This window comes from Sorex araneus, chromosome X (assembly GCF_027595985.1).
Source record: "Sorex araneus isolate mSorAra2 chromosome X, mSorAra2.pri, whole genome shotgun sequence".
Taxonomy (NCBI): Eukaryota; Metazoa; Chordata; class Mammalia; order Eulipotyphla; family Soricidae; genus Sorex; species Sorex araneus.
Window position 1 is genome coordinate 197,222,532 of NC_073313.1, and position 19,092 is coordinate 197,241,623.

Genomic DNA, 19,092 nt, shown 5'->3' on the forward strand with positions numbered 1-19,092 from the left:
TTAATTTTGAGTCACTCTGACAATTTTTAAAATTTTTATATTTTATATCACTAACAATTTAAAGTAATATTGTAGTTGGATTAATATTTCCCATATTATTGCCATTGTCTATTTATTGCCATTGTTCTTTGTTTCTATTTTCATTTTGTTTTTAATCTAGTATTTTCTGTAGTTAAATTTTCTCTCATTTGAATTAACATATAGGTTACAATAAATAAAAGTATTCCTAATGGCTGCTCTTAAATTTACAATATACCTTTACACTATTCCAAATCCACTTTCAAGCAACAGCTTACACCTTAATGCATAGCACAAATACATTATAATAAAATTACTCTTTAAAATTTTCTTTTTTTCTTTTTTATTTTTTTAAATTAAAAAAGAATTTATTATAAATGCATTAAACCCCTCCACCTATTAAAATAATATATACAACTTATTGGCAAAGCAACCACAAATAGTCAAGCTTAGTTTAACATATTCTGTAAAATATGAGTATATTGCCTGTATACATGTCGCAGAGTTGAGTAGTTGTAGAAATATTTTCTATTTGTTTAAGTAGCATTAATCCCTTAAAACTGTTGAATACATCATTGCTGTCATTCCTAGAATCGGGTCGGAGCAGGCCATACAATCTCAGAATCTGAGATGATATGAATGGGATTATTGTACATGTTTATGAAAGTTTCTGGATCCATGAAATCTTTAGATTTGTACAAATACATTATTACTTGCTCTGGGAGGAGTAATTCAGGTACAGTTTTGTGCAAGTCATCTGGCACGTTATTGCCCACTTTAATGGTGTTAAAAATGTAGACTGCCAGTTTATGAATTTGTTTAAGAAACTCTTTGACAACTTCCTCTAAAGACTGTGATTGTGTTACATCACCGAGATACATTACTGGCACATTTATTAATGAAGTATACCATTGCACAAAAATCCTTGTTGGGATATTGTGGGACACAACTATAATTTTCATTCCTTGGATAAAATAATCTGTTTTATTCTTTTTAACTTCAACATAATCGGAAAGAATATTTAGAAGATTATCATTGGAGGACTCTAATATGTGTAGAAGAGTAGTAGGATAGATTAGCAATAATCCTGTCACAGCTTCTCCAATGTGATGTTTTGAAATTGACTGAAACAGTTGTTCATAGTAGTCAGAAATGTCTTCTTTAAAATTTTCTTGCAATACAAATCTATTGGCAAAATTTCTCTCTCTCTCTCTCTCTCTCTCTCTCTCTTTCTCTCTCACTCTCCCTCCCTCACTCCCTCCCTCCTTCCCTTGCTCCCTCCTTCTCTTTCTCTCCTCTCCACTCTTCCCCTGAGGATGTAATTATTCCTTTCCTTTAAAGGAAAACCACTTTCATATTAGGCTAAAATCCAGAGATTTGCACATTTGAGGCATGCACTCAACCACTGAATCATACCCTAGGGCCCCTGTCTTACTTGTGGAAGATATCTTTACAGGGTACAGAACTTGAAATTGATGGAGGCTTTCTTCCTAAACACCCTTGTAACATCTTCCAGTGTCTATTACTTGCTTAGTTTCTGGTAAAGAGGCATATACAATTCTAATCTTTATTGCTCTTTAGGTAAAGTGCATTTCCCCTCTGATTTCTTTTAAGATATGTTTTTCTAAAGTTTGAAAGTCATATGTCTACATGTATTCTTTATTGAATTTTAATGTTTTATTTTAATGTTTTATCTTAATTTAATTTTAATGTTTTCTTTTAACATTTAATGTGCTTGCTGGTTTCTGGACTCCTGGATTTTTGATTTGTTTTATAACATTAATTTGGGGTAAATATTCATTTATTGTTGATTCATGTATTCATGTATTGGTTCCACTTTTACCTTCTTCTGATTTCCTATGTATTTTATCTTTTGTAATTGCCCTATGGTTCTTAGATATTATAATGTGTTTCTGTATACTTTTTCCTCCTATTTTCTCTTTTACTGTATTTTTATCTCATTTGGAAATTTTTAGTTAATATATCTCTGAGCTCACAGATTCTTTCCTCAGCATGCCCAGTATACAAATGAGAAGATCAAAAGTATTCTTCATTTTTGTTAGAACATTTTTGATCTCTAGCATTTCTTTTTAATTCTAAGAATTTTTACTTCTCCACACATGCCCATCTGTGTGTCTGCTTTATACAACAGAGAATTTGGCATATTTATTATACCTATTCTAAATTTTAGTCTAATTTTTAGCATCTTTGCTATATATTACTGATTATAATTCTTGTTATATCCTTCAAATGTGTCTTCTGTTTTTATTCATTTTATTTATTTAAAAATTTATTAATAAAATTTTTACAATTGACAAATTATTTACACTAAAATAATTTGTTTTTATTTATTAAATATGTTTTATTTTTATTTATTTTTTAAAATATGTTTTAATAGGCATTATAATTTTCATTAATAAAACATCAAGTGAAGGGGGCTGGAGCGATAGCATAGCAGGTAGGGCGTTTGCCTTCCACGTGGCCAACCCGAATCCCAGCATCCCATATGGTCCCCTGAGCACCGCCAGGAGTAATTTCTGAGTGCAAAGCCAGGAGTAACCCCTGTGTATCGCCGGGTATGACCCAAAAAAGCAAAAAAAAACCAACCAAACAAACAAAAAAAAAACATCAAGTGAAAAGAACTGAGTAAATGTTTCTTTAGTCATATGGTAGTATGTACGGAGGTGGGCAGAGTAAATGTTCTATGATTTTATGATTAAGTCTATATTTTAGTTTTTCTGTGCTTTTGAACTCCAAGGTTCAAAGGTCCTTTTCAATTCCCCCTGTAATTAGATCTAATGGGAAGTCATATATGCATATATATATGCTATACACACACACGTATACCCTATTGGACGTATTGCATGAAATTGATCAAACTCTTCCTTTTTCTAATGACTAGTCAGTGAGATTTAAACATTTCTTCCCATATTTTAAGCTCTGGTAGAGAACTCCAATGACTTTTGGACTCTGCTAAGAAAGTTTCTCCTTAGTTAGTTTTATCCACAAATAGGAAGCTGTGTACTTTTTCAATATGTTTCCTTTCCTTTCCCTTTGCTTGAAGGCAGATGAGTGTGTGCTGGATTTCCCCAGCCACCCAACACCACTACCTCTACAAACACACTCGCCCATTCACTGTAAGGATCTGGTCAAACTCTTGGAAGTGAAAATTCATTTTTGGAGACTACAAGAGTTTTTGTGGGTTTTTCGTTGGTTTGTTTATTTATTTTTTTTAACTCTCACAGTTCTCCTCTTCAAGCCACTGACAATTTATCGATTGCAATTGCAGGTTTGTACTGTGGCACTAGTTTCCTTGGAGGTTTCTGCTAGGGGGTAAGTTGAAATTTTCTTTCTTTGTTTTGTTTCTTCAAATTTGAGGGGCAGTAGAGTACTTTGACCTCATTTTTCAGTTAGAACAAGAAAGAGTGGTTAATTTTTCAGGATCTTCAGCTTTTTTCTTGCTGTTAGAAATAGCAGTTACTTAAAATTTCATTATGGGCCATAACCAAAATCAAAAGATAAAACTGGCTTTTTGAAAGCATCTAAAACTAATTATTCAGTATTTTATACATAATATAGTGGATATAGACAAAAGGTTCTGCGATTTATGTTTTTTTTCACTTTTAATTTGATCTAGTTGACAACTTTTTTGTTGGGAACAGGGTGGGAGTGGGTGCTGGGATTATACTTGGCAGTGCTCACTGCAGTCACTCCTGATGGCACTCTTGGGACGTTATGCAATGCCAGAATCAAAATCCAACCTGGATGGCCAGATGCAAAGTAAACACCTTGCCCTGTACTATGTGTCCAGCTTCTAGTTGCACTATTAACATTTGTTATGCAATTATTATAGCCAATTCAGATTGATCTCTGAAAGTTTATGATACAAATTTCAGATGCAAAGCAAGTCATGCCATTATGATATTACATTTCTTTATTATTAGTCAGGACTTTTATTTTAAAAAAATTTTATCTGGTTGACTTAAACAGGAAAATACATATTTTTTAAAAAAAGAATATGCTTTAATGCAAATAATAGTGAGAAAGGTTAGAATACAAGGTCTGACAAAGATACAAAGGAATGAAGAAAATCACGAACATTTTATTTCTGTTTATACTACCATATATGAACTTAAAAGATAAGTAGAGAATGCTTACTAAGTGTTCAACTCCACCAGTTTTGCTGTGAAAAATAACCTCAGCAGGAGTCAGTGTTTTGCTGCATGCTTCTAACATTTAAACTCCAGAGTAGAAGCATCAGATGAGACACACATAGGTCATTTACACTCTCCTCTAGGTGTACATCAAGGTGACTTATTTACCATTTCTTTCCCAACAACCACATTTACTCGCACATCTTATGATTCCCATTTACTCTAACTAGAAAGGTGTTCAGAAGGGAAGAAGCATAGTCAGAACAACAAATGCCTCTGCACCTTTTGCTCAGATTTACATGACTGCTGACCTTTTTTCCCCTTTATTATTTGACCACAATAAAATAAGTAGGCTTTCCTTGTCCAAAAATATTAGGTCTTGAAGCATATATAGTCAACTCAACACATAGAAACCATTAAGTAAATATTTTGGGGGTTGAAATCTAGAGAAAGGAAGGTAGTTACAAAAGAAGAAGAAGAAATAGGGACTGAAGTGATAATACAGTGGGTAGGGCATTTACTTTGTATGTGGTTTGATCGAACCCAGCCAACCTGGGTACAATCCCTGGCATCTCACAGGGTTTGCAAAGCACCCCCCAGGAGTGCTGAGTGCAGAGACAGGAGTAACCCTTGAGCATTTCCAGGTATGACCCCAAAAGACAATTAAAAAAGAAAAAATGTTCTTCTTGCTCTCTTTGGCAGCACATATACTAATATTGTAACAATACAGAGAAGATTAGCCTGACCCCTGTATAAGGGTAATATGCAAATTTATGAAGCATTCCATAGTTTTAGGAAACATTTTTGGATCATTTTAGTGAATTATTTATAACAAACAATAGAAAATAAATTATTTAGGGCCTGCTATTGGGACAGGCTTGGATGGTGGTTGGGAAAATTCAAAATAATAGTGGTGGGAAGGTATAATGGTGGTGGGATTGGTATTGGAATAGTGAATGTAATAAATTATTGTGAAAAACTTTATAAAAATTAAATTAAATGGCCAAAAGGCACATGAGAAAAATGTTCCACATCACTAATCATCAGGGAGATGCAAATCAAAACAACAATAAGATATCATCTCACACCACAGAGACTGGCACACATTCAAAAGAACAAAAGCAACCAGTGTTGGCAAGGATGTGGGGTAAAGGGACCCTCTTTCACTGTTGGTGGGAATTCCAACTGGTCCAGCCTTTTTGAAAAACAATACGGACACTCTTTCAAAAACTAAAAATTGAGCTTCCATATGACCCCACAATATCACTTTTGGGAATATATCCCAAGGCTGCAAAAAAGCACAGTCGAAATGACATCTGTACCTATATATTCATTGTAGCACTGTTCACAATAACCAAAATCTGGAGACAACCCAAGTGCCCTAGAACAGATGACTGGTTAAAGAAACTTTGGTACATCTACACAATGGAATACTATGCAGCAGTTAAAAGAGATAAAGTCATGAAATTTGAGTATAAGTGGATAGACATGGAGAGTATCATGCTATGTGAAATGAGGCAGAAAGAGAGGGACAGATATTAAAGGACTGCACTCATTTGTGGAGTATAAAATAAGATAACATAAGACCGACACCCAACAACAGTAGATAGAAGGGTCAGGAAGATTGCTCCATAGTTGGAAGTCTGCCTCAAAGTGGGCAGGGAGAGGACAGCTTGAATAGAGAAGGCATCACTAAGAAAAATGATGGTGGGATTCTATCATTGTATGACTGAAGTGCAAGCATGAAAGTTTGTGTATCTGTAACTTTACCCCATGGTGATTCACTAATAAAAAATTTTAAAAAAAAGAAAAGAAAATGATGGTTGGAGGAATCGGTCAGGATGGGAGATATTTACCAAGAGTAGATAAATTACCAAACATGATAACCTCTCAGTATCTGTTTTTCAAATAATAATGCCCAAAAGTAGAGAGAGAGAATATAGGGAATATTGTGTGTCAAGGAGGCAGTGGGAGGGTTGGAAAGGTGGGGGATATTGGTGGTGGGCAATGTGCACTGGTGGAGGGATGGGTGTTTGATCATTGTGTGATTGTAACTCAGACATGAAAGCTTGTAGCTGTATCTCAAGGTGAATCAATAAAATAAAAAATATATATTTTTAAAAAAAGTTTAAAAAAATTAAAAGAACACTTTTTGTCATTCGAGAGAAAGAAAGAAATAAAAGAAAGAAAGAAAGAAAGAAAGAAAGAAAGAAAGAAAGAAAGAAAGAAAGAAAGAAAGAAAGAAAGAAAGAAAGAAAGATAAGAAAGAAAGAGAAGAAAGAAGAGAGAGAAAGAAAGAGAGAAAGAAGAGAGAAGAAAGAGAGAGAAAGAAAGAAAGAAAGAAGAAAGAGAAAGAAAGAAAGAAGAGAAAGAAAGAAAGAAAGAAAGAAAGGAAGGAAGGAAGGAAGGAAGAAGGAAAGGAAGGAAGAAGAAGGAAGAAAGAAAAGAAAGAAAGAAAAGAAAGAAAAGAAAGAAAGAAAGAAAGAAAGAAAGGAAGGAAGGAAGGAAGGAAGGAAGGAAGGAAGGAGGAAGGAAGGAAGGAAGAAAGAAAGAAAGAAAGAAAGAAAGAAAGAAAGAAAGATAGAAAGAAAGAAAGAAAGAAGAAAGAGAAAGAAAGAAAGAAAGAAAGGTAGGGAAAGAAAGGAAGGAAGGAAGGAGAGAGGGATGAAGGGAGGGAGGAAGGTAGAAAGAAGCACACAATAAATATCACTTAAATTTACTATTTGGAAGATAGTATACATTTTTAATAGTAAATTTATCACTAGTTATCTTAAACTAGAAGTATACATTAACACTAGTATTGAAATAAAACAAAACTAGTAGCTTTCTGGGTTTATGCTATGTACTAATTGAGAAAGTTAGCATAGAATCTTGCTACTTATCACTAGCAATCTATATCAAGATAATCAAACACTATTTAAACAAAGATTAAGTGATGAGAGTTGTTTGCTCTGCTTTGGAGAGGACGTGTAGAATAAGCATCTTAGCAAAACTCTAAAATTGCTTACCATAAGCTTTTTAGAAATTATCTGAACCTGTTCAGTCAGAAAATTGGGCTGTAAGTCCCATGATACTAATAGTTCTTATAAGACATCAAGAATGAATAGGTTTTAAATTGGCTTGGAAATTCTGCAAAACAGCACTTTTTATAGTAGTGGTATATTTCTGACTGACACCTGTCCTAATCCCAGGCCATGCACACAAAGCTTCATAAAATGTACGGCATCAAATAAATCACCAAACTTTCTGAACTTTGATAAAAGACAAACCTAGAAGACTCCATCTGAGAAAATTAAAAATTTAGAGATTCCTTTATTGAAGCCAAATCCAATCCTATCACAGTGTAAACACCTATTTTTAAGAAGACAGAAGAGTAAATTTTTCTTGTCACTTCAATTTTTACATGTTCTTTTGGTCTGTATCTGCATACTATATCACACATATAACTCTGTCTCTTTCTGACATGGACATCAGCAACTCTATTACCAGAGTTTCAAGGTTCCAACCATTATGGGAATGGCACTATTCATATAAAAGCAAAGCCCAAGAACTAATATATATTTCCTTGATATTCCCCTTAAAGATTGTTCTAGTTTTCTGTTACACACCCAATTTCTACCTTAACACAGTTTCCTGAGTCTGGCTATAAAGTCATTTGAAAAACAAATAGCTGAAATCTAGTTTGGGCAATGCATTAATATACCCTGCACTGGGAATGTCTTTCTAAGATTTGCCATTTTAAACTAGATTAAACTTAAAAACAATTTCCAAGAGAGTAAGAAATAGAACTTCCTGTATTGTTAATCAATGCATGTAACTAAGAGATACTGATCACTTACATTAGAAAAAAATAAGAAAATATTTGTGTATCTGAGCATGAGTGGAGAATAATCTAACAAAAGGAGAAAGCAGGAATTAATTAATCTAAGAAAAGTAACGCACTGCAGAGCCTGAGCAAGCTCCCTGTGGCGTGTTCGATATGCCAAAAACAGTAACAATGATGGGTCTCATTCCTCTGACCCTGAAAGAGCCTCCAATGTGGCACCGTTGGGAAGGATGAGTAAAGAAACTGCTAAAATCTCAGGACTAGGATGAATGGAGATATTACTGGCGCCCACTGGAGCAAATCGATGAACAATGGAATGACAGTGATACAGTGATACGGTGATACAGTGAAGAAAAGTAATCTTTTAAAAAGAGAAATTGTACACTATTCCTTTCATGTACATCAGACAGTTAATTGTTCAAGTCAATAAATAAGAAACTTTCCATAATTTGTATCAAGCATATATTCATTTTTTTGGCATTTTCTATGTGATGAAGCTCTTTAGGTGAAAATATTTTTTTTAAGGTTTAGAGAGATAGTATGGGAGTTACTAAGTCACAATCTGTATTAATCCAACCTGGCCCCTGTAAGTCTGGAAGAGCCTGTCACTTCCTGAGTACTATTTGGGAGATCTGCCTATCCCCAACCCCAAACCACCTCAACTCACACACAAAAAATTTCAAAACCAATGAACAGGCTCTAAAGTATTCAAACTTCAGTGTAGAAGTACATAAATGCAAGCTAATGAAACAAATATACTACAGTCAAGGGGATGTTTTATTTTTTGTGGAAAGTGTAAAATATATTTAAAGCTGGTAGTATTTAGAATTCTATTTTTTAAAGTTTCCATGGATTTATACAAGTACATCATTTTATTTGATATAGTATCAGAGCAAAAAAAAAGCTTTCAAATTCTACAAGACTGGGCTTCATGCCATGTGTTTAGTGTTTAGAGGAAAATATACATTTCCTCATAAATCATAAATCTTTTGATTAATATCTAGATTGGACTTTCATATCGTAAAAGAACAAGAGCATTTTGCTGGTAATAGACAGCTGATTTAGGAAAAATCCAGTCCTTGCCTGGGATTCTATCAATAAAGGGAAAATAAAAGATACTAGGAAAAGTTATATGACTCACATTTTTGGAAAGTCAACTGTTGCTAGTTTCAATTTTCTTCAATTAGGATGGATGTTAGTGAGGATGTTAACCCTGTCATTCTGGCTTAAATCCAACTTGGGCAATTACATTCTGCCCACTTAAATTCTCTTGGAGTCCAAAGAGACCCTTTATTTTCACCTCAAACTGTTTGTGATATTGCTGTTCATAAGTAAAACAGACCACTTTTAACCCTGGAGATGACAGAATTACTGAGAAAACCAACAAATTTTGATCCACTGGAGTAGTATTAATATAAATTCATAATTGGGTAAATTTTAGAACACATTCTGCAATAAAGCAAAATAAAAGAAAGTGTCATTCTTAGCTAAAGATACAAAATTAAATAAATAAATGGGGGGGGGAGAAAGGGAAAAGAAAAAAATTCAATTGAATAAATTGTCTCTGACAGAGTATCTACAGTAATGGAAGTTTTTTTAGCTTTCCCTGGCTGGAAATATAAGATCATTATCATTAGATCTTTAAAATACCAACAAGCAAAATATGAAGAGATTTAAAGTCACCTTTAAAATCACCCCAAAAGTTCAGTCTCAATTATCTACAATCAATGTCATTCTCCTTGGCTAGAAATTGGTACCAGAGAATAAATTCTAAGAAGAGGAAAATTTGAAAGTACAATTGATGCTGACAGTTTATCAATGGAAGTGCATTTCTAAGTCACAATCATCTATGCAGCAAACCTCTGTTTATTTTTCTGCTCCACCTGCTTTGCACTGTTGCCGCATTTTTGGTAAGAACATTAGATATTGCACAAGAGTAACCTTTACTACAAATACTTCAAACCCTTTTAGTAAGATTTTACTTGGAGATATACATTAAACTCCATGCACTGTGAATGGCAACTTTTTTTATAAACACCTAAAAGTGCCTACAAAAATATATTTTCTGCAATACCTGTGAATAAAATTTCAGAAATTTTATGTTCCTTCCTTAAAGAGTTTCTGCTTAAAATGACAGCTTGGTAGCTGAAGAGACAATACAAGGGTTAAGGTTCCTGACTTGCATGTAGCTGACCCTAGCATTGCATATGGTACTCCTATCACCAACAGGAGAGATCCCAGAACACTCTACAGTGTGAACCCCAAATCACATATAAATAATAGTGACAATATGCTTTATATCCAAAAATATATTATATATTAAAACAATTTAAAAATTAACCATATCGTATAAACATTGATTTCAAAATATAATAAATAAAATTGAGAAATTGACAAGAAAAATAATAATGTAAAGCACTAATATGTAATTGGACAAGGTATAGGTACAAAGGCAAAGAGGGCAAAAATCAAAGACAATTCAATAAAATGAAATATAAGGACGGTTTCAATATCAGAAATGGCAGTTGAGTAACTAGCATGTAAAGTTTCATGGCACGTATATTGTAAAAATGATCACACTCACTATACATGAGACTGTAATGAGGAAAACACTAATATAATGTTGGATAAAAATTAAATTAGTTTAATTCATCTATAAAATGATTTGGCAACATTCTCAAAACCCTAAAAATGCATCTGGAACACTAATTTAGGAAAATAGTCCATTAAATATATGAATCTTTATAAATAAAGATATCTATTGTGACTAACTAAATTTCAATAACCAATAAGTAAAAGGAATATTAAGTGCTAACGTCTCTAAGAGATAAGATTAGGGATTAGTTATGTTTGAGAAAGCAAATGGGACAGTTTTCAAATAGAGAAATATGAAGAAATATGTTTAATCATATTGATTAAACATGTTTATTGGATGAAAGCTGAGATATTGAAAAGTTAGGCAATTTAATATGTGTTTTAGAGTCCAGAGCAAAGACCTAGATTGAACACAAATTTGGGAGATAACACATTTTGGGGATTATAAACTTAAATTTGATATATCACTTGTATCACTTGATCTTCGATTTGCTTGAGCAGGTGCCAGTAATGTCTCCATTTATCCCTGTCATGTGCTAGTGTAGCCCAATAGTATCTACTCGCTCCATGAACACAAAGAGCCTCAAACCATTCATTCAGGGTTTTGATGAAGAAGTCTGACGATCTCGTATGTGGGCAACTGCACCGTCTTTTGACGTCCTGTGGAATCCAGTCAGTAACAGCTCTAGCCCAGCGGTCATCTTTAAATCGCATTACATGTCTGGCCCATCTGATTTTTGAAGGTTTGCCAAAGGAGACAGCATCCCTGATTCTTGATCCTTGATGGAGGTCGGAACTCCACATTCTTTCTCTCACTTGAGTGAAACATGATACTCCAAGCATAGCTCTTTCAATTCCTCTTTGGGATACCCAAATTGCTTTCTCGTCCTGTTTGCATAGGGCCCAGGTCTCTGAGGCCTATGTTAGTGCAGGAAGAAAGGTGGAGTTGAAAATATGTGCCTCGAGCCTGAAGGTTCTTTGTCCTCTTAACCACTTCTCGAAGCTCTTGAAAGCGTTCCACAATGCTCTCTTCCTCCTGCACAGTTCTGGTGTCAAGTCGTCCCTCATGTTGAGTTCTAGACCCAGGTACACACAGCTACTGCATTTGGAAATGTTCTTTCTGTTGAGAGCAAATGGAATGTCAGGGACTAGTTCGTTTTTCATGAACATTGTTTTGGTGAGATTCAGCTGCAGTCCAACATTTCCACACTCGTGGTTGAAGTGGGCCAGCATCTGTGTTGCTTGGCTAAGGTTTTGTGATATTAGAACGATGTCATCAACGAAGTGGAGGTGGTGTAGTTGTGACCATCTATCTTCACTCCCACTCCTTCACATTCATTCCAGTTGTCACATGACGATCTCGAAGGTGGCACTGAAGAGTTTTGGTGAAATGGTATCACCCTACCAAACCTCTCTCTTTACTTCAATGGTCACTTCCTTGTAGAATGGTGAGATTCTGGTGGTGAATCTGTGATAAAGCTCGTGGAGGATCTTGATGTACAGAATTTGAACACCCTGTTTGGCTAGGGCTTTGATGACCGTTTCAGCCTCAACAGAATCAAAGGCCTTTAAATCAATGGACATTAGACAGAGTGGCATCTTGAACTCTCACGAAACTTCAATGAACTTGGTCACTGTGTGGATATAGTTGATCATGTTGAATCCTTTTCAGAACCCGGCTTGCTCGCATAGTTGTCCTTTTCTAGTGTTCTGCCTATTGTAATCAGGATCACTCGAGCGATCAGCTTGTAGACAGACAACAGGCAGATTGGGCGATAGTTGCCGATGTTGTGGGTGTCTCCCTTTTTGTACCACAGAATGGTCCTGCTGGTTTTCCATTGGGACGCAACTTTGCATTCAGAAAGGTAGCATGTGAAGAGCTGAGCCAGTGTATTGAAAAGTACTGGCAGAAGATTCTTCCGGTGTTCTGGTCTGACCTTGTCTGGACCGGGTGCTGTACGTGTCTTTACCAACAAAATGGCGTGTTGCATTTCAGAAGGGAGTATGTTTGGAATGACATATCCATCCTGAAGAATTTGGTATGTGGGCAGGTGGACGTGGCTGTCAAAGAGATCTAGGTAGAAGTCATGAATAATCCTCTCCATTGCCTTTCTGGAAGATGTGATAGATCCATCAGGATTTCGGAGGGCAGTCATTTTGGTCTTGTAGTTGGCGAAGGACAGGTAAGCACACCGAATACTTTTACCGGCTTATGCTGCATCAGCCAACACTGCTGCTCTTCTCGCTTTGAGGTCTTCCTTTATTGCTTCTCTGCACAGATTTGCGAGCTTGGATGTTAGCTTGCGGTTGCTTTAAGGCTCATGACAATCCACGTTGGTAAAAATCCAAAGACAGTAGTCTGTTTGTGGCTTTCCCACTTTCTGCATTGCTCACACAGTCATAGAGGTGCTGAACCAGTCGATCAAATTACTCATTGATGTTGATCTTCCCATGCTGCCACAGTAGTGCCAAATAGCTCCCAGTTGGTGGTCGTTCTGACAGTTCTCTTCTTAAACTTAAGCTTTGCAGACCATTCTCCTCACTCTGTGAAGCAGAATTTTGCACGAAAGAGACGGTGGTCTGATCCTGGTTGGAATTTGGGACAAAAGCGACATCAATCAGGCAAAACCCTCGATTAAATATGATGTGGTCAATTTCTTTGTGGAACTGTCCACCGGGAGACTCACATTTCCAACGTTTAGATTTGGCTTTCTGGAACTAAATTATCATGGATAGTCTTGATCGACATGTTGAACATGTTGAAGCATACATGCACCTATGTATGCACCTATGTCTCTCACCCTGTTCATTCCATTCTAGGCCAAGGGTCTCACTGTGGAGTTCTTCAGATGACCTTCTGGGTCCTACCTTGGCATTGAAATCACCCACAATGATCTTGTAGAAGGTGTGGTCTTATTATAGAACTTCTACAGCTCCATGTAGAACTTCTCAATTTCTTCTTCATCATAGTTGTATGTCAGTGCATAGACGACAAAGATAGAAACTGCTGGCAGTGAGCCACATCTATTCAAGCATAATCGTCCAATTCTGGTTGTTAGGCATTCAAATTAATCAATGCTCATGGCCAACTTTGTGTTGACAAAGACATGATGCCACCGTTGTGGCATTGTGACACAGACACCTCTGTTGTCACATGTTCTGAATAACAGTTCTTCTCCAGTGTCAAAATGGCATGATGTGGTCAATGCTTTCTCATTTCATTCAGACCAATGATGTCATACTTAATCTTCTGCACTTGCACCATCAGGTCCTCGATGGATGCTTCTGATGCCAGTATACGTGTGTTGAAAGTATAGGCAGTCATTTTATTTTTTCTTTGCTTTGGCAGTCTAGTTCATCCCTGAGATTTTGTCAGCCTCTCCTTGCTCATTCTTCTTAACGCTGCTGTATTGGGGACTATTCAATGTCAGGCGAATGAGGCCCATTGTTGTTACTGTTTTTGGCATATTATTGAATATGCCACGGGTAGCTTGCCTGATTCTGCCGCGAGGGCAGGGTGCTCTTCGTAGCTTGCAAGGCTCTCTGAAAGGGATGGAGGCTTTTAGGGCAGTCTCCAATCACCCTTACAGGTGTTTCCATGGTTCACACCATATTTGAACCTCATCAAATATCGTGCGGAAATTATGGAAAATGGGTATCAAGTGTCTTATGGTGTGTTGGGAAAGCGGCCCGGAGTGTGGTGGTGGCTGGGTAGTGGAGGTATTTGATATATAAATACATGAAAAAGAAGCTGTGATCAATATCAATTGTATTACATGATGCTGGTAATCAATATGAAGAACTAGAGCTGATCAATTTATTTAGAAATATGAATGTCATATGTAACTTAAAGGAAAACATCTTAGAAATGAAAGCGGTTTAGACTAAGCACATGATAATATGTTAAAAAAAGACAGTCATCTGCATCAAATGTTATCACTCCATGATTATAATTAATTTTATCTTGCAGTCTGTTACTAACTCTGGTGTTTACATTTTTCTATTTGTTCCTTCAACTATATTAAGAAAATATATATCATAACTGCATAATCTTTTGATATGCAATATTACCACCAGCATAGAAGCTTTAAAAAAATCTATGTTCTACATACTCTTCTCTAGTATCTAGATTTAAAGCAATGCTACCCATAACATCTTAATAAATATTATCTCAGAAAAGAAAAAGTGTACAAATAGGCATGCACCTTAGTAAAGCTGCAAGTAATGAATTGTTCCAACTGAAATATGCTGAAGTCCAATTTAATTTTGAGATGCACCTATGTATAACATTAGCCTTGATATCAGGATTCACCTCTTTGGTTCAATTTCAATGGAGGTGTAATGGGAAAAGGTAAACAGATCTTCAAGGCTGCCTTAATACCCATAATCAGACCATCATAGGTTGCATGTGAGATGGAACTGGAAGCAATTCTAGATAGTTCTAAAAAGTTAGTTCCTTCGGGATAATGCTCTCACTTCAAACTTATTCCAATAATTATTCCAGATAATGCATTAAATAACCTCTAACACTTTGATAAAGAAATTTTTAAGGCACAAAAATTCATTCATACAGACAAGGCAATAAATAAATATCATATATCCCAAAACTGCTCTAAAAGTTTTCACCCATATGTTGTGATTTTTATTGATTTATTTTCAACTTCATTTAAAATGTATATGAAGTTCACTAGAAAACAGCAACAAACTGCTACACCAAGATGGTGAGCCAAACAAAACATAAAATAAAGAAACAAAAACACCACAATGATAAAGTTATTAAAGCAAAAAGGGGAGCTATTTAAATATAAATTATTCAAGTGATAATTTCACTATGTGACACTGTAAAGTATCTTATTCAATATTTCCAATCAGACTGTGAAAAAGAGAAATTTTAGTTCCTTGTTTTTCACCTGTCACCTGTCATCCTATTGTTCACCAATTTGCTTGAGTGGGCGGCAGTAACTCTCCATTTGTCCCTGTTGTGTTTGAGACACCATAGCCCAATGGTGTCTGCTCACTCCAGGAACATGAAGAGCATCAAACCGTTTTAGCAACTTCTCCTTACTCATCCTTCCCAATGCGGCCATATTGGGGGCTCTTTCAGGATCAGGGGAATGAGGCCTGTTATTGTTACTGTTTTTGGCATATCAAATACACTATGCATAGCTTGCCAGGCTCTGCCATACGTGCAGAATACTCTTAGTAGATTGCCGGGCTCTCCGAGAGGGATCCTTGTTTTTAAATAAGAAAATTGAGACTTAGAGAATTGAAGTTGCTTGCTTAAGCCCTCAATTAGTAAATGCACTGTAGCACTGCAGCAATTTCGTCCCATTGTTCATCCAGTTGTTCAAGCGGGCACCAGTAACATCTCCATTATGAGTTTGTTGTTACTGTTTTTGGCATATTAAATATGCCACGGATAGCTTGCCAGGCCTTGCTGTGTAGGCACAATACTCTCAGTAGCTTGCCGGGCTTTTTGAGAGTGATGGAGGAATCAAACCCAGGTCGGCCTCATGCAAGGCAAATACCCTACCAGCTCTGCTATCGCTCCAGTCCTAAATACTCATCATCATCATCATCATCATCATCATCATCCCATTGATTATCGAATTTCTCTAGCGGTCTCAGTAACGTTTCCATTCATCCTAGCCCTGATATTTTAGACACTTCTCTTTACTCGTCCTTTCTAATGGTGCCACACTGGAGGCTCTTTCAGGGTCAGAGGAATAAGACCCAGCATTGTTACTGGTTTTGGTATATGAATATGCCACAGGGAGTTTGTGAGGCTCTCCCATGTGAGCAAGAAACTTTCGGTAGCTTGCCAAGTTCATCCAGCGTGAGAACTAGGCTCTAAGATGTCATGAGGCCACTTTGTGGCCGCACGCTTCCAGGATCTTGGTTTTATAGTCTCTGGATATTGGCCGTTGGTGGGATTACATGGCTCTGGGGGCAGTCCCTGGGTGTGACTACCTAGCTACTGGAAAATGGGGGATCTGGGCAGAAGAGGCCTGCTCCGAGCAGGCTTGGAGATCTCAGCCCCTGGTCCCACACACCTAGGTTCCTCTTCATGCATGAGGCTCATCCGAACGTGAGGAAAGGGGCCTTGAACATGACTGTGGCTGGGCTCCGGAGGTCTTTGGTTTCGGGGGCTCGGCATGGGGCAGGGAGGGAAACTGAAGCCCATCCCTTCCAAGGGGCCCCGGTGAAGACAGCCAGGTGTGGGGGCAAGAGACTCTCTGCCGTCCTAAATACTAAGGATAATATTCCAGTCCCTGATTGGCTGACTCCAAAGATGGTGCCATTAGACCATCAGAGGATAGGTTACTTAATCATTCCATCCTAAAACCTTATACAATTAAAGATTTTAAAGATCTCAAAATACATTTTAATTTCTAGACAAACCACATATTCTTTGTGTAATGAATACATTGCTACAAATTTGAGTCTATATACTGGATAAAATATTGAGTTTAAAATATTTTGTTTAAGGGAAGATACATGTGCTTTCATAGTTAAATGAGTCAAAAATGAGCTTTTGTACCTCTCTTGACTAAGATAAATGTCTAATATTTAACTCTTAACATATGACCAACAACATACATATATATTGGGAAATAAAAATGCTTATATACTGCAAGAATTATCTTTTATCATATTTATGGACAGTCCTCTAAATAAATATTTTTATGGATGTACTCTAAGGACCATTTGTGATGGTCTTTAGATATATATACATATATAAATACATATATATAAATCCCTTTTCATTATTAACATTCTGAGAGAAGTTTTATTTAGAAATTATTTCTGTTTATTATAATTTGGGAGCATGATTGCTTAAATAATTTCAGAATTCTAATAATTTAAAAGAAAATATCAGTCACATTGTCAATTATAAATAGATATTCTTCCCTTATACTTCCTTAACTAGAAATACCTCTTAATCTCACTATCTACTCTGACAGGTATGTGGTTCTCCATACTGCAAAGTACATGGAAAGAAATATGGGCAACTTAAAGTAGGTATGATAATCTTGATGAACTTTGTTTTTCACTCCCAGATATAGTCAAACAAAGTGCTAATTTAACTATGATACTGTTTACTCAGAATAATATTAGCTTGGTCTGCAAAGCCATGGATTTGTTTCTTGGTCTGCTAATGGTAAACAGTGTCGTGTGCCTATAAATACTTGGAAAGAATAAAAGAAAATAAAGATGGAAATTGAATAATTCCAGCTCTGGCTCTCTTTTCATAAGCCATATATCTCCAGGTTAGAATCCAAAGGCCAATTTTCTCTTTATACACTCCATTCTCACCTTCACACTTCAGCCATAGTTCTTAAACCTGTATATCAGTTTTGTTTCCTGGTGGGGCATCATAGCATTTTTCCCCTTCCATAAAAATTGCATGAGAAAACCACTAGGGTAAATGGTCAAGTGGATATCACTGAACAACAAGGTCTCTAGAATCCTTTAAGTTCTCTGTGACTCACTCAGCCACTAACAGTTGCTCCTGCTACCCACAAATATCAACAGCTTCCCCTGCTTTCACAGAGTCTTCAAACAATGGCAGCCTTTATTGAACATGGAATCATTCCAGGAATCTTACACTCTGTAAAAAGGATTCTAGCCTTCTAACACTTAATAACTAGGAATTAATCCCTGCGTTTTATTTAATAAACAAAAGTTTAAAGAACTTTTGCCTTATGCAAAACTTCAAAAGTAATATTAATGTCATTTATTTTAAAGAAATTAAATCATAGTTGCATTTGATTCATAAAGTAAAGTCAAGTTTCTATCAAACGCTGTGTCACACACATGCCAAGTAGTGTTTTGGATATATAGTTGTTGCTGTTTGAGGGCAAACTACACTCCCTTTTTTTTGGACAGTATTAAAATAGCGCCTTTGGGTCCCCACTTTAGGCCTTGGACCTTGACGTCTGTAGTGACATATCCCACTCATACTCTATTAAGTCACATGATCAAATCAGGAACCAGGTCCCAACCGGATGTTGTTCTGTGATTGGGACCACCAATCTGTTACTCCCCACTCAGCTGAGTTCCTGAGTGAGGTTGTATGACTGGTGTCCTCTGTTACTCCCCACAAGACTGAGTTCCTGAGTGAGGTTGTATGACTGGTGTCCGGTGGCATTCATGGTGACCACAAGGAGTGTCATGGTCCAAAAGTGGACTGCCATCTTCCTCCAGCAATGTCCGTGTTGTCCACGTCCACGCTGATCCTGTTCAGGCACCAGATGTCGGGGTCCTGGCCATTCGACCATGGCACACTGGAGTACAATTCCCCTGGTCGCCGGACTTACTCCCTATAGGAGAGGGAGTGGGAAGGGGAGAAGCTTCTGCCCTGGCCCTCCACTCACCTGCAGACTCCCGCCGCCACTAAGAACCACACAGAGAGGGGAAAGCTGGTGCTCAATCACAGAGTCTCTTGTCCGCACACCTGGCTGTCTTCCCCAGGGCCCTTCAGATGGGATGGGCTCC

At 36.6% G+C, this 19,092-nt stretch overlaps 1 protein-coding gene and 1 non-coding gene across 2 annotated transcripts; one reads left to right on the plus strand and one right to left on the minus strand.

The window, feature by feature from the left end:
* Positions 1 to 605: 605 nt before the first annotated feature.
* Positions 606 to 18,875, minus strand: LOC101556348 (testis-expressed protein 47-like). Its single transcript, XM_055121245.1, has 2 exons — positions 18,692 to 18,875; positions 606 to 1,177 (listed from the first exon to the last, which is right to left on the minus strand). The coding sequence occupies exons 1-2, from the start codon at positions 18,873 to 18,875 to the stop codon at positions 606 to 608; spliced, it is 756 nt and encodes a 251-aa protein (XP_054977220.1).
* Positions 4,859 to 4,965, plus strand: LOC129400481 (U6 spliceosomal RNA). The gene has a single exon (XR_008627716.1). It is a non-coding gene; the product is annotated as a U6 spliceosomal RNA (small nuclear RNA).
* Positions 18,876 to 19,092: the final 217 nt, after the last annotated feature.

Coding starts and splice junctions, on each gene's coding strand:
- LOC101556348 (XM_055121245.1), bottom strand. CDS start 18,875: ATGGTCGAATGGCCAGGACCCCGACATCTGGTGCCTGAACAGGATCAG. Junction 1,178..18,691: donor GGAACTCAGTCTTGTGGGGA/GTAACAGAGGAC, acceptor AAAATTTTAAAG/AAGACATTTCTGACTACTAT.